This window comes from Trichomonas vaginalis, chromosome I (assembly GCF_026262505.1).
Source record: "Trichomonas vaginalis G3 chromosome I, whole genome shotgun sequence".
In the NCBI taxonomy this organism is placed as follows: domain Eukaryota; phylum Parabasalia; order Trichomonadida; family Trichomonadidae; genus Trichomonas; species Trichomonas vaginalis.
In genome coordinates, this window is record NC_067203.1 from 17,021,571 (window position 1) to 17,036,519 (window position 14,949).

At 29.1% G+C, this 14,949-nt stretch overlaps 9 protein-coding genes across 9 annotated transcripts, besides 1 other annotated feature; 3 read left to right on the forward strand and 6 right to left on the reverse strand.

Annotated features, from left to right (window-relative positions):
• Positions 1–465: 465 nt before the first annotated feature.
• Positions 466–1,968, forward strand: TVAGG3_0999600 (uncharacterized protein; the record flags this gene model as incomplete). Its single annotated transcript, XM_001582406.1, has 1 exon — positions 466–1,968. The coding sequence occupies one exon, from the start codon at positions 466–468 to the stop codon at positions 1,966–1,968; it is 1,503 nt and encodes a 500-aa protein (XP_001582456.1).
• Positions 1,969–2,521: 553 nt separating this feature from the next.
• On the forward strand, positions 2,522–3,122 carry TVAGG3_0999610 (structural constituent of ribosome; the record flags this gene model as incomplete). The annotated part of the gene is made up of 1 exon (XM_001582407.2): positions 2,522–3,082. The coding sequence occupies one exon, from the start codon at positions 2,522–2,524 to the stop codon at positions 3,080–3,082; it is 561 nt and encodes a 186-aa protein (XP_001582457.1).
• A 1,052-nt stretch (positions 3,123–4,174) lies between these two features.
• On the reverse strand, positions 4,175–4,681 carry TVAGG3_0999630 (protein of unknown function, DUF778; the record flags this gene model as incomplete). Its single annotated transcript, XM_001582408.1, has 1 exon — positions 4,175–4,681. The coding sequence occupies one exon, from the start codon at positions 4,679–4,681 to the stop codon at positions 4,175–4,177; it is 507 nt and encodes a 168-aa protein (XP_001582458.1).
• A 63-nt stretch (positions 4,682–4,744) lies between these two features.
• TVAGG3_0999620 (armadillo (ARM) repeat-containing protein family) lies at positions 4,745–6,049 on the reverse strand (the record flags this gene model as incomplete). Its single annotated transcript, XM_001582409.1, has 1 exon — positions 4,745–6,049. The coding sequence occupies one exon, from the start codon at positions 6,047–6,049 to the stop codon at positions 4,745–4,747; it is 1,305 nt and encodes a 434-aa protein (XP_001582459.1).
• Positions 6,050–6,511: 462 nt separating this feature from the next.
• TVAGG3_0999640 (ankyrin repeat and SOCS box-containing protein 4 family) lies at positions 6,512–8,051 on the reverse strand (the record flags this gene model as incomplete). The annotated part of the gene is made up of 1 exon (XM_001582410.2): positions 6,633–8,051. The coding sequence occupies one exon, from the start codon at positions 8,049–8,051 to the stop codon at positions 6,633–6,635; it is 1,419 nt and encodes a 472-aa protein (XP_001582460.1).
• Positions 8,052–8,065: 14 nt separating this feature from the next.
• Positions 8,066–8,296: a mobile genetic element.
• Positions 8,297–8,520: 224 nt separating this feature from the next.
• On the reverse strand, positions 8,521–10,287 carry TVAGG3_0999660 (positive regulation of MDA-5 signaling pathway; the record flags this gene model as incomplete). The annotated part of the gene is made up of 1 exon (XM_001582411.2): positions 8,785–9,882. The coding sequence occupies one exon, from the start codon at positions 9,880–9,882 to the stop codon at positions 8,785–8,787; it is 1,098 nt and encodes a 365-aa protein (XP_001582461.1).
• Positions 10,288–11,477: 1,190 nt separating this feature from the next.
• TVAGG3_0999670 (uncharacterized protein) lies at positions 11,478–12,669 on the forward strand (the record flags this gene model as incomplete). The annotated part of the gene is made up of 1 exon (XM_001582412.1): positions 11,519–12,655. One exon carries the CDS (start codon positions 11,519–11,521, stop codon positions 12,653–12,655), a length of 1,137 nt encoding a protein of 378 aa, XP_001582462.1.
• A 225-nt stretch (positions 12,670–12,894) lies between these two features.
• On the reverse strand, positions 12,895–13,758 carry TVAGG3_0999680 (cyclin-dependent kinase inhibitor 2C-related family; the record flags this gene model as incomplete). The annotated part of the gene is made up of 1 exon (XM_001582413.1): positions 12,895–13,758. One exon carries the CDS (start codon positions 13,756–13,758, stop codon positions 12,895–12,897), a length of 864 nt encoding a protein of 287 aa, XP_001582463.1.
• A 223-nt stretch (positions 13,759–13,981) lies between these two features.
• TVAGG3_0999690 (protein of unknown function (DUF3447)) lies at positions 13,982–14,945 on the reverse strand (the record flags this gene model as incomplete). The annotated part of the gene is made up of 1 exon (XM_001582414.2): positions 13,982–14,614. The coding sequence occupies one exon, from the start codon at positions 14,612–14,614 to the stop codon at positions 13,982–13,984; it is 633 nt and encodes a 210-aa protein (XP_001582464.1).
• Between the last annotated feature and the right edge of the window lie 4 nt (positions 14,946–14,949).

A 14,949-nucleotide genomic window follows, 5' to 3' on the forward strand; every position in this document is an offset into this window, starting at 1 on the left:
ATGTATGTGCTGCACAAGTATTAAACATTGCATTATTTCAAGTATTGTTGACAGTCAAAAACGAAACTTATGCACCATATCTCAGATAAACTCTTTCGAAATTATTTTTTTGTTGTAAGAATAACACGGTGCAAAGTTACACAACACTTCCTAGAATTCCATTAGAATACGTTTTGATTTTCTATGAGTTTATTATGAATTGGATTCAAACTATAAAACCGATTCTCTAAACATCATTGACATTTTGCACAATTTGCTAATACAATTCTAGGACGTCAATGATAGAAAAAGTTCGAAATTTTATTTTATTGAGGTATTTGATTAAGTTCTTCCATTAATGCTATCTGACAACGATGATACGCATCCTAATATATATTTTAATACGATAGAGTTTATACTCTTTGTGGATTTGCCTTTACAATTAATTTGAAAGGTTTATAAAAAATTTAAATTCAATTGTTGTAAATGAACCAGCCATCGCATACGAATCATTTACAACTTATAGAATTGTATCCAAAGGATGTCACAAGTCCAGAGGATGAAGAATTGTATGGTTTTAATTCCAAAGTTTCAAATTCAAAATTCCAAAATTCTTCTCTTCTTGAAGAAAATGGAATCAAAGAATTGCAATCTAAAGCACCACTTAATTCCAATTCAAATGCTATGCTTTATTATGATTACAATGTGTTTTTAGACACAAATCTTCAACTTCATTCTTCGATTAATGAATCTCAAAAAGTATTCGCGCTTAGTGATGTTAATGCAATTTTCGAGCAAACAAAAGATCCAGAAAGATCAGTTATCATAATAAATAAAATAATTCAGAATTTAAAATCAATGAATATGATACTTGAAACGGAGTGTGCAGAATACTTAATGTCCAAGTACTATCCTTTCATTGAAGGATATAAATATTTTGGCACAGAATATCATTTGACGTGTCTCCAATTGGTTTTGAATGTTCTCAATAACTTTTCATTCCATGAATATAAATACCAAAGCTATTCATTTCGGCTTACGCTCTACTTCTTAATGAAACTCCGTTCACAAAGTCCAGATAATTTCATTGTTTTCCGTGAGTTTGCCTTTTTGTACTCGCATATCTTACCTTATATGATAGAAGACCTATTTAGGAAGGTAACACTCGAATTTGCGCTCACTTTTTGCCCATCAAGTCCTTTATTTGATTTAGCTGTTAATTTAGTCAAGAACTGTCATATACACAACTTTGATGAGTTAGAATTTACCAAACTTCTGCTCAAACTCGACAATCCTTTATCACAAGGAATTTTTAATTTACTTGAGTATTCTTTAGCTTCGAATTGCGCAAATTCACATATTGAACTTGTGAAATTTTTGCTATATATTGCCTGCACAAAGCCAATATGGAGCAGAACAGCAATAGATCTCTTGATGAAATGTCATCTTGAAATTGATGATGATTCAAGGAAATTTGTCAAGATTTTTATACGCAGAGCTTTCCAATGGACCGCTATCTCCTCTAAAAAGAAAGATCATGCAACCAGACGAATAATTGTTATGGAATTGATGCAAAAGCTAAGAAACTTCATATCTTTCCATAACATAGTTGATAAATATGCTTCCACATTACTAATGAGCGAATCAAAAGATTTTTATCTGGAAATTAAATATGTTTTTCCAGAAATCAGCGGATCGTTCGACCAAGCATTCCTTGATGAACTTTCTATTTTAGAATTATGCCCAGATTATAACTCTCTCATTATCAAACCGAAGAAACACTTAACTCTTGAACAATCACGTAATCTAATATTGAGAAATGAAAAAGATCTCACCAGTAATGAGAGTGATATTAGATTCTTTGATCCATATGATGAAGGTTCTTTCGGATCACTTTTTCATAATAATAGTCCTGGATTTTCAGTTCCGCTCTTTTATATTACGATTTCAATTCTAATAATACTAGTTTTTGTATCACTAACTAATTGATTATCATAGAGATTTTATTCTCAAACATATATTTTTTTGTTTGTTATAATATTAAATATATTTTTAAACTCTAATCTGCTATGCTTATATTATGCTGACATCGAGTTGTATCTGTATTCAAAATTTAGAAAATTATTTTTTCAATTTAACTTTTAATACGATGAGATCGTAATCTATTAACATGTAACCTCTATTTTTTAAAATCTAGCATATATTAATTCATATTTTCTTGTTCCATATCATTTTTGATGCATGGATTACGAATAATAAGGAACATTGCGAATTAATTTGGATACATTCTTTCTACAATTCGAATGTTCATGGAAAGGATGGAAGTACAAATGGGGTCATCCAATACTTCCCACCTGTAATAGTAGCGCATTATCCCATAGTAGCGATCTTATACAACGAATTAACCCATCAGCAAGCCGTCCTAGAAATCCTAAATTTACTCGATATAGAAACAAATTAAAGTGTAAATTGATTTTCAATTCATATTTACTTGGAAACATACTAGTATATCATAAATACATTAAAAATATTACGATTCAATATGTATTTCAATTCAAGTGCAAAAATTCGACCGGCGGTTATGGTCGGCCTTTACGAAATGGAAGCTGTTACTGCTGCCTTCAACGAAATTGCTGCTGGAAAGCAAGAGCTTAAGGACCTTAAGATTGTCTCTGTTAAGGACATCAAGGCTGAGGGAACAAGTGTTCTCGTTCTTACAGTCCCATACAAGCAAATCAATGCTTTCCACAACGCCCAGGCTCAATTCCTCCCAGATCTTGAAAAGAAGCTCAACGCTCAGGTTTGCATTGTCGGCCAGCACCGCGCCTTCCCAAAGACACCAGAACATGGACGTAGATTCAAGGCTATCCGTAACTACGGCCGTACCCTCCGTTCCGTCAATGATGCCATCCTTGACGATCTTGTCTTCCCAACAGCTATCGTTGGAAAGCGTATCCACTATGATGTCTCTGGCAAGCAACAAACAAGAGTTATCCTTGACAAGCATGATGCTACACGCGTTGAGGAACGCCTTAACGGTTTCGGTGCTGCTTACAACCGCCTTACAGGCCTCAACACAGTCTTCGAAGTTGCTCAGAACTAAACTTTTAACAGCCATTTAAACTAAGGCACTTATACTACAACCCTATAATTATATACATAATAATACCAAAGAAATCAATTTTTTACTAAATTTAAATCAAAATATCATAATAATTGAATATATTCCAACAAAAAAAAATTTAATCCGTATGTTCTGGCTCGTTTTCGGTTGTATTATTTTGAGCGTTACTTGCTTGACGAGCTGCTAATTGTTCTTGTAGTAATTTTATTTCATTCATAAAATTCCGAAGAAGCTTTGATAATATAAACGTGATCGAAAGTAAAACAATTCCAAGAACAGCAATATACATGTTTCTCTGATGTTTAAATTGTTCTATAGCAAAGAAATGCGTTGTTTCGTGTGTAGTTGCTCTTCTTCTCTTCAGAACACATTTACTTTGCTCAGTAAATTCTTGAGCAAATAATAAAGAATATAAGCCTATTAATCCGAAAATCCATTTTTTCTTTGAAAATACGAAGTTAACTGTTTTCATGCGCAGTTTAAATGGTAGAGGGAATATCAAAATTATAATTGCTGCTAAGGAAATACAATTAAAGCCAAGAGCTAGTGCCCAATAAAGCATTTGTAGTAATTTTGGATTTTAATAGACAAAAAAGTGACAAAATTATTTCCTTCTTTACCATTTCAATAAAAAATTACACTCTGTAAAGCTTTCAAATTAAGTTTCTAAATATTATCCTAAGGCGGAGTTAGCTTTCAAACAAATAACAAAAAATATTATTATTGTTTCATATTCGGAGATAATTGATCAATTTTGTATAGCAACAATATGTTTAGCCTTTTGATTCATCCGTATTTTGATGATTTCTTCCATCAAAATCCCGTTAAATATAAGAATTCATGTAAATTCAAATTATAATATATAAAATATTGGTTTTACTATAAAAACAGATTAATGGTTATATTCGATCTCATGATAACATCATGCTCGCCAAAAGTTTCGCGTTTCATATGTAATTTTTAATAAGATTAATGAAAAACAATTATGTTTTTTAAAAATAAGTATCTGTCATATACAACCAATCAGTAATATCCCTAGTTTGGGTCTTTCAAGTAATAATTAACGCTATTTCATAATACGAAAAAATAAATTATGAAAATAAGAATTATAATGAATGGAAGCCATTTTTTGATGAATGCGGAAAATGATTTCGGTTTAGAATGTAAAATAAGGCCCCATATAATTTGAATTGTCGCTCCATTAATCCATGATCCGAAAAATGGCGGTATTTGTATAACACCTGCTTCTTGAAGAACTGCCGCTGCATAATAATGGCAATTTGATGTAAATAAATTGTAATTTATATCGGAAAATCTTTCTGTAACCGTTTCAAGAGCCCCATCCCACTGCTGAGGATCAATATCGATCTTCCAGCGATAAAGAGGACGACCGAAAAGCATATTTCCTTTTCCAATATAATAAGGACCTTCGAAATCATAAACAATTCCGTGAGAATCTGTGACGCCAACATGGCCAATGGCTGGACATATCCAGGAAAGTAATGGTAGTTTTGTCCAAACAACGCTGCACGCGTCTTCTTGGTTTGAATCGCGATACATTTTTGTACTTGCTTCCATTTAAAAATAAAAATAGAACTTTATATCATTAATTTATAATAAACAAAATTTTATAGTGATAAATTAAAAATCAGTTTGAAAAGATTTATTGATACCAATCAAGAACAATTGTTCTTGTTCACTAAGTTCAAGGTCATCAAGGATGTCAAAGAAATCATTCTGTTCTAAAATTTCCTTCAACTTAAAGACAAGTTGCTGATCTTGGGAAGCAATTGATTTATAGATCATTGAAATGAACTCAGAGCGTGTAGACTCCATGTTAGGAAGCATATCAACTCCAGTAGAGAATATTTCAAGTAATTGCTCCGAATTTAGAAAATTAGAAATTTTTTCTTGCAAAAGTAAATGAATTGCGCTCTTTTTACTTCTTAAACTCGAATTTTCGAGAACATTTATAAGAGAAGGAATCAAATCTGAGTTTTGAATAAAATCATCTGAAATAATTTGATAATTGATACAGCAATATATCAAATCAATATCAGTTTCGACTATCTTTTCATCATTTATGTTCAGCAATGCTACCAAATCATTCTTTTTGAGATTTTGTTTAATTTGGTCCATAATTAATGGATTCTGGAATTCTATGTAGAGTTTTATTGTATTTAATACCGAGTTAATATCAAAATTGGTAGAAAACAAGTCTGTTTCCAAAGTAATTCCGATAATTGGAAATGAAAAGATTTCGTATTGGAATTCTGGGTATTTCGTAATGATTTCTTTCATTATGAGAAGAGAGTAGCAACTTACAACTGAAGAACTCCTGTGTTCAAGTAAAATTAAAAATTGTGTAATGAAATCAAAAGCAAAGTTCAAAATATCATAATGAGAAACTATTTCATATAATAATTTGACATAAAGTTCATTCAATTCGTCTTTTGAAATTTGACCGAAATGGCTGAGAGAATCAATCATATTTTGGTCGATTTCTACTTGAATTCCTTCTTTATTGAGTAGCTTGAGTAATTTCTTCATGCATTTGGCGGAAAATCCAGAGACTTTCGTATCATCTGATGTAAGTAGGAATTCTAGAAGTTCCAAGATGTTATTCTCGAATAATAATCTGATAAGAGCAACAGAATTATTCATTAATGCCTTTATGCATTGCAAAGATTGAATAGCAGCGGATTTATCTGTTTGGCAAGTATTGACGAGAATATTGATAAAGTTTGTTTGATTAACCATATCAGTGAGATCTGTGCCTTCTTGTTTGCTTATGTTGCTTGCAATCTTCTTTAAAATTTCGTTTTTTGAATCTGAATTCTCGACAGACTCAATCAATTCTATTGTTTCGCTAAATATTCTGTCACGTGTTGATGTGCTAAGGCTTGGATTAGTCAAAGTATCATCCTCTTTAAACTTATAGTCCATGAATTATGATTTTTTTTTCCAAACAAATTTCAAAATTTTCTCCCAAATTTTCCATGAATTCTATCGGCGTTCAATCATTCATTTCTTGCATTAATCTACTAACATTTCAAATCACTTTTATAATTTCTAGAAATTGTCAACAATTTTGATTTTTCCAAATATTGGCAATTGTGAAATTTTAGGCGAAAATGAAGTTAGTGGTGATGATACATTGAATATTATCGAAGAGCCTGAAGGTTCTTTGAATGAACAAATCGCATTCTATGCAACCAAAATCTTAGCTTTGCTTGAAAATATAGAGATTGATTAAAATCATATTGCAAGCATATTATTCAGTTGTAATGTTTTTCAAAAACCATAAGAAATTCATGTTGATAGGATATTAATGTCATAGACATTTGTTTAAAAATGAATTCTATAAAATGGAAAAGTAATGAAAAATCATTCTTACAATTAGATTTAGTGTGAATAGCTAAATTATTTATTCTTCAAATAAAATCCATCTTCGAAAATGAAAGAGAACCTTATGTTGGAACGTTATTTTTTTGGATCGTGTGAAATTAGATGTTCAGTTTCTTCTTTTTTATTCATTGATATTTGCACCATGTGAAAGAAGAAGTTCAGTAGTCTCTTTATGGTTATTTTCTGCTGCATAATGAAGAGCGGTTTCTCCATTTTTATCTTTTTCATTGATGTTTGCACCATGTGAAATAAGAAGTTCAGCAATTTCTTTATTATTTTTTTCTGCTGCATAATGAAGAGCTGTTTTTCCTTTTTTATCCTTTTCATTGATATATGCACCATGTGAAATAAGAAGTTCAGCTGTCTCTTTATCATTTATTAGAGATGCGATATGAAGAGAGGTTCTTCCATTTTCATCTTTTTCATCGATATTTGCACCATGTGAAATAAGAAGTTCGGCACTATCTTTCTCACGTTTGAATATTGCGACATGAAGTGCAGTTAGTCCAACTTCATCTTTTTCATTGATATTTGCACCACGTGAAAGAAGAAATTCAATTGTTTCTATACTACCTTTGAATACTGCGGAATGAAGTGCGGTTTCTCCATCTTCATCTTTTCCATTAATATTTGCACCATGTAAAAGGAAATAATCTAAAAGTGATGGAATATTAATAATACATGAATTAAAAAAGCATTTGTTAATATCATTAGTTTGATCATAATAAACTAAAAATGATTCAAGATTTTTATATTTTCCACACTCATATAAATTTATCTTTATATTGTATTCATTCATTAAGAATGTAACAAAATCAATGTTGTGTGAAATAATTGCATACATCATGCATTTTTCATTTGGTTTTTGATATTTCAAACATTCACTCATGATATCCGGATTTCCACTTAAAAATGATAATGCTAGACATGTTTGAGTTATTTCTGAGTTATATTTTGATATTAATAACTTAAAACAATCAACTGATCCATGATAACAACATAATTCAAGTAATGAAAATCCATCTTCAGAATTTGGATATAAACTACTTTTAAGTCTTTGATTTTTATCAAATTCATCTCTTTCTGTGAATTGGATGAATCTTTCTAAGTCATTATACATAATCGCTCTGTATATTGTATTTCCTGTATGAATGTCGAGATTTTTTGAGTTAATTATTGTTAAATCATCATACTTGCTTAATTTAATTCCATATTCTTTGTAAAACAGGAGAATAGAAATGTTTGGAGTTTGTTTGACCTCTTCCACATGATATTCATCAACAATGAGTTTGACGAGAGAGAAATATGACTTTGTATAGCGATTATTATACGGAATGATTTTTAATATACATTTTATTACATATGTAGGAAGATATTTCTTTGAATCAATCAATTCTGTTTTGATCGTTTTGTAAATCTTATTTAATTCTTCTTCATTTTCTGTTTTTAGTTGATACAACGCATTAAATGAATCAATGTAGTATTTATAGATATTACGTAATTCACTGTATTTATCTGGATGAATGTCTTGATCGGACATGAAAAAAATTTAACGGTCCACGGTCAGGCCAAGCGAAGGCTATCGTTAATGTTCAAAATTTATATGGCAAGACCCCAATCTAATTATAGATTCTGATTTGATATCATATTTATATATTATTTTTAATATAGTTTTTGGATTTCGTTAACCAGGAAGCTCCAAAAAATCGATTCAAGGTGAAGACGATAACGATAATTCTCATTTTAGTATTCAATTTTTGAATAGTATTGAAAATGTACCATGGATCCTTAACAGTTATAAATTTGTTTTTTGCAATATCAAATATCTTTATAATTCATTAGAAGAAAATCTGCTATGTTATAAATATGGAAAACATTGATCACAACGATTTCAGCAATAATTTATGGACTTTGACTAATTTTATAGATATAAAATGACACAACAACAATAACAAATCCAAAAGCAATATGATATTCGTACAGATACTTATATTATCAAATAAATTTTAAAATTTTCTAAGTGTAGTTTACTAAAAAGCATGATTCTGGTACTACGAAAGACTTCCAATTTAATTGGAGGAATTCCGAACATGAAGCATTAAGTGAAGCATATATTAAAAAAAATATAGTTAACTTGTCAGTATGTGTAACTGGATAGCTAAAATACACATCCTTAATTAATTTTAATTATTTCATCGTCTAAATATATTAATATAATTGATGAAGTAGATAATTCATCTATCTTTGATCATCTGTCAAATAAAAGACTTTCTTCAAGAATTGATTATTGAAGTATGTAAAAGAAGAAAATCACTCGTTTCTTTACTATTATTATAGGTTGCATAAAAAAGAGGAGTGTTTCCATCTTTATCTTTTTCATCAATATTTGCACCGTATAACAAAAGAAGTTCAGCTATTTCTCTTCTATTATAATATGCTGCACAATGAAGAGCTGTCTCCTTATTCATACCTTTTTCGTTGGGACTTGTGCCATGCGAAAGAAGAAGTTCGACAATTTCTTTATTATTATTAAATGTCGCAATAATCAATGCTGTTCTTCCATATTGATTCCTCGCATTGATGTTTGCGCCATGGGAAAGAAGAAACTCAATAATCTCTTTACAATTATTTTCAACTGCATAAAAAAGTGTTGTTTTCCTTAAATAATCCTGCTCATCGATATTTGCACCATGTGAAAGAAGAAGTTCAACAATCTCTTTTCTATTATGATCTACTGTGTAAAAAAGAGCTGTTTTTCCGTAATTATCTTTATCATTGATATTTGCACCATGTGAAAGAAGGATTTCAATTATTTCTTTACAATTATAAATGGTTGCATTATGAAGTGCTGTTCTTCCATATTCATCTCTTTCTCTAATATTTGCACCAAGAGAAAGGAAATATTCGCAAAGGGAAGGAATATTAAATACAGTTGAATTAACAAAACATTTGTTAATATCATTAGTTTGATCGAAATATACTAAAAATGATTCAAGATTATTGTGACATACGCAACTACTTAAATTGTTCTTTAGATTGTATTCATTCATCAAGAATGTAACAAAATCAATGTTATGTGAAATAATTGCATAAATAATGCATTTTTCATTTGGTTTTTGATATTTCAAGCATTCACTAATGATATCTGGATTTCCACTTAAAAATGATAACTTAAGACATTTTTTAGTGATTTCTGAGTTAAATTTCGTCCTTAATAACTTGAAACAATCAACTGCCCCATAATAACAACATAATTCAAGTAATGAATATCCTTCAAAAGATCTTGGATATAAATCGCTTACAAGTTTTTGGTCTTTATCGAATTCTTCACTTTCGATGAGCGGGATGAACCTTTCTTTGCTATTGTCCATAATTACTGTGAAAATCGTATTTTCTAAATAGACATCTAAATTATTTAAATTCATATTTTCGAAATCATCATTTCTTCTCAGTTTAATTCCATATTCTTTATAAAATAGGTAGTTGGAAATATTTGTAATATTTTGGACCTCTGTTACATGATATTCATCATAGATGAGTCTTGCAAGAGCCAAATATGACTTTGTATAACAGTTATTATACGGAATAATTTTTAAAATGTCTCTTATAATGTTATGGGGTTATATTGTTTTGAATCAATCAAATTTGTTTTGATCATTTTGTAAATAGTGTTTAAATCTTCTTCATTCTTTGTTTTTAACTGATATAATGCGATAAACACATCAATGTAATATTTATATTTACTTCTCAATTCACTGTATTTATTTGGTACAGTGACTTGATCAGACATTAAAAAATTTTAAAAATCATATGCTTACAAGATAATAATAATTCATTTTCTGATATCTGCTTTTAAAAAAACTAATAAATGTTTCATTCTTCAAAGAATGCCAAAAAAACGATAAGTGTCAGACCCCAATATTTGAATCTTTCTTTTTTTATATGGATGATGAGTATAAAGAAAATAGAGAACAATCACATTCAAAGTCAGAATATGAAAAAGCCATTTCAAACTGGTATGATAGTCCTGATGTAGATTTTGATGAAGAATCATATATTGATTATTTTAATGATCAATTTTCACAAATAGTTTCGCTCCTTGACACTGATATCCTAAACGAAAATCAGAGAGGACTTGAAATGGTGTTGAAACTTTGCGAATCTAAATCCCAAGATTTTATTCTACCTCTTTTGAATAGCATGGCTTTTAGTGAGTTGACAGATAAGTTGTATTTGCCTTTTCCATGGTATTTTGTTCAACTCTCGCTAATAATTTCAAAATGCTCAGAAAATTGCATAAATAAATTCGCTAAAACGCAAATATTCGCCAAAATGATCATAAATTCAATAAGAGACTCAATTAATGTGGAACTTGCAAAAATTAGAGAAATTTTCGAAAATATATTTAGTAAATCAAAAATTGTATCTCAATATCTAGTGTCTCAAGGTATATTTGATTTTATATGCAATAATTTGCTCCAAAACACCAATGAAGAAGTATTTGTAAATTTATTGTTAATTTGCATTTATTTCATAGAAAATGAAAATAATTGCGATTTAAATTCAAATGACATCAATTTGTTTAACAAAGGACTTGCTTTTTCAATGTTAAAAAGAAGTAGATACATTTCAAATAAATTATTTATGTACAATTTTGATATTAAAGGAAATTATGATCATAAAATGATATTATCAGACATAATTAGTTCAGATCCCCAAGTATTTCATGAAATATTTAAGATTACAATTAGATTCAATATAATGACTCTTCAAAACATATTAATGCACTCTCATATATTTGAAATGTTTGATGTATCAATAATTAGATCATTTGGAGAACAAATTTCACAATTAAACATTCCAGAAATCAACCAAATTTTAAATTATATAGAAAACATTCTTGAAACACAAGAATTCCAAAGTATTAATATATCAGAGCTTAACAGAGGTTTATCAGAGATTTACAAAATAATTATGAATTGCGAATTTTCAGAAAATAATTTTTTAATGGATATAATTTCATTTTTGATTCCATATGATATGCAAGCATTAGAAATAGTTATTCCGATGTTTAGAAGTCTCAATTCATCAGAAAATTGCCAACTCATCATAGATTTTTTCCTTCAACAAGATAATTGTTTTAAAGTATTCATAGAAGATGTAGGCAACATCATATCTAGCTCTAAATCTCCATTAATCAATGAATTTTATAAGCTTTCTCGGAATTTTATAAAAGAAAGTCTTGAAACAAATAATCTTCAAATCATGGACCCCGCTAAAGCTATAATACACGATATTTCATCAGGGAACAATGTATTCTTCAAAATTGCGAAAAAATGTCTAAATAATTTCCAAAATTTTTCAGATTTTGCCAAAAACAATATTATAGCCTACATTAATGCATTCATTATCACATGTTATTCAGAGAATGACTCTCAAATTTTATTAAATGAAATAATTTTTCCATTGATTAGTATAATTTCAGAAAATGATGTTCATGATGGCATTATATTTACTATATTATGCACGATAACCACTTTAGACTTTATTTATCCTTTTGTTGATGTTAATTTTTGGACAAATCTTTTAGAAATTGCGATGAATCGATATGAAAACAATACTGAAGGTGTTGAAATTGAAGACTTCGTTTGTTTTATTGGCAACATTATTGAAATATGTGTTCCTTTTGAAGAAATCAAAAATGAAAATCAAGAAACAATTGATATTCAAATAATGAATTATGGAATTCCTAAAGAACAGATAAAAGATATCATGATAACCATTAAAGAATCCCTCTACAATATTGTTGCATTCAAAGATAAAAAGGAACTCATTATGATGCTTATTAACTTATCAATTCACTCAGAGTTTTATGAAATTATTCCTGAATTGATGGATGATATTTCTGAAATTTTAGGTGAAAATGAAGCTAATGGTGATGATACATTGTTACAAAACTTGTATTTTGTTCTTGTTAAAGCTGTTTCGAGAAAAAATGAAGCTGTTTTTCATGATATCGTGGAATCATTTTTGAATTCAGATGCTTTGGATATTCTCGAAGAGCTTGAAGGCTCTTTGAATAAACAAATCGCATTCTACGCAACCAAAATATTAACTTTGTTTGAAAATATAGAGATTGAATAAACTTAAACACTGAATTTAAAATCATATTATAAACATATTATTCTGTTGCAATATTTTCCAAAAACAATAAGAAATCCATGTTGATAGGATATTAATATCATAGACACTTTTAAAAAGGAATTATATAAAATGATGGAAAAGTAATAAAAAAGCATTCTAACAATTAGATTTAGTGTGAATGATTCTTACATTCAGATTCTTCTAATAATATTCATCTTCAAAGATGAATGAGAAGAACCTTATATAGGAACATTATTTTTTGCAGCTTTTGAAATAGGAGGTTCCGCAATGTCTTTCTCGTTTCCTAGAGATGAGATATGAAGAGCAGCTCCCCCTTCTTTTATCATTTTCATTGATATTTGCACCATATTAAATAAGAAATTTGGCAATCTCTTTATTATTATTATGGGCTGCAATATTAAGAGCGGTTTGTCCTCCTTCATTTTTTTCATTAATATTTGTACTATGTAAAATAAGAACTTCCACGGTTTTTTTGCTATTTTTACGTGTTGCAATATGAAGTGCGGTTTCTCCATATCCATCTTTTTCATTGACATTCGCACCATGTGAAATAAGAACTTCGGCAGCCTTTTTACTATTCGTTGCTGCTGCATAATGAAGAGCAGTTTCTCCATATTTATTTTTTCATTGATATTTGCACCATGTGAAATAAGAACTTCGGCAGCCTTTTTACTATTCGTTGCTGCTGCATAATGAAGAGCAGTTTTGCCATCTTCATCTTTTTCATTGATATTTGCACCATGTGAAATAAGAACTTCGGGTATATCTTTGCTATTATGATATGCTGCAAAATGAAGTGCGATTTCTCCATTTCCATGTTTTTCATTGATATTTGCACCATGTGAAATAAGAAGTTTGGCAATCTCTTCATCAGGTTTGAATATTGCGATATCAAGTGTGGTTCCTCTAACTTTACCTTTTACATTGATATTTGCACCACGTGAAAGAAGAAATTCAATTGTTTCTATACTACTTTTGTATACTGAGAATTGTAGTGCGGTTTCTGAATTTTTATATTTTCCATTAATATTTGCACCATGTAAAAGGAAATAATCGAGAAGGGATGGAATATTAAAAAACATGAATAAAAAAAGCATTTGTTAATATCATTAGTTTGATCATAATAAACTAAAAATGATTCAAGATTTTTATATCTACCACAATCATATAATTTGATCTTTATATTGTATTCATTCATCAAGAATGTAACAAAATCAATGTTGTGTGAAATAATTGCATACATCATGCATTTTTCATTTGGTTTTTGATATTTCAAACATTCACTCATGATATCTGGATTTCCACTTAAAAATGATAACTTAAGACATTTTTAGTGATTTCTGAGTTAAATTTCGATATTAATAACTTGAAACAATCAACTGCTCCATGATAACAACATAATTCAAGTAATGAATATCCTCTATAAGAATATGGATATAAAACACTTTTAAGTCTTTGATTTTTATCAAATTCATCTCTTTCTGTGAATTGGATGAATCTTTCTAAGTCATTATACATAATCGCTCTGTATATTGTATTTCCTGTATGAATGTCGAGATTTTTTGAGTTAATTATTGTTAAATCATCATACTTGCTTAATTTAATTCCATATTCTTTGTAAAACAGGAGGATAGAAATGTTTGGAGTTTGTTTGACCTCTTCCACATGATATTCATCAACAAAGAGTTTGGCCAGAGAGATATATGACTTTGTATAGCGATTATTATATGGAATGATTTTTAATATATCTTTTATTGCATATACAGGAGGATATTTCTTTGATTCAATCAATTCTGTTTTGATCGTTTTGTAAATCTTGTTTAATTCTTCTTCATTTTCTGTTTTTAGCTGATACAAGGCATTAAATGAATCGATGTAGTATTGGTAGATACTTCGCAATTCACTGTATTTATTTTGATGAGTGTCTTGATCGGACATGAAAAAAATTTAACAGTTATAAATTTGTTTTTTACAATATCAAATATCTTTATAATTCATTAGAAGAAAATCTACTATGTAATAACATAATTATCACAACGATTTCAGAGATATTTCTTAACTTTATTGGATCTGATAAAGATGCAAAGAACATTTATGAAATACTTCACATATTTGGATATTAAAAAATGGTTGCCTTAAAGTTGTAAAATGTCATATATCTGTTGGAGCAAATAAGAAATTAAAAGCAATGTAAGAGATTCGATTGTGAATAAGCTAATCATTAATAATTAACTCGGCACATTATAAGCATGTCAAGTTTCATTTTGTCCGAA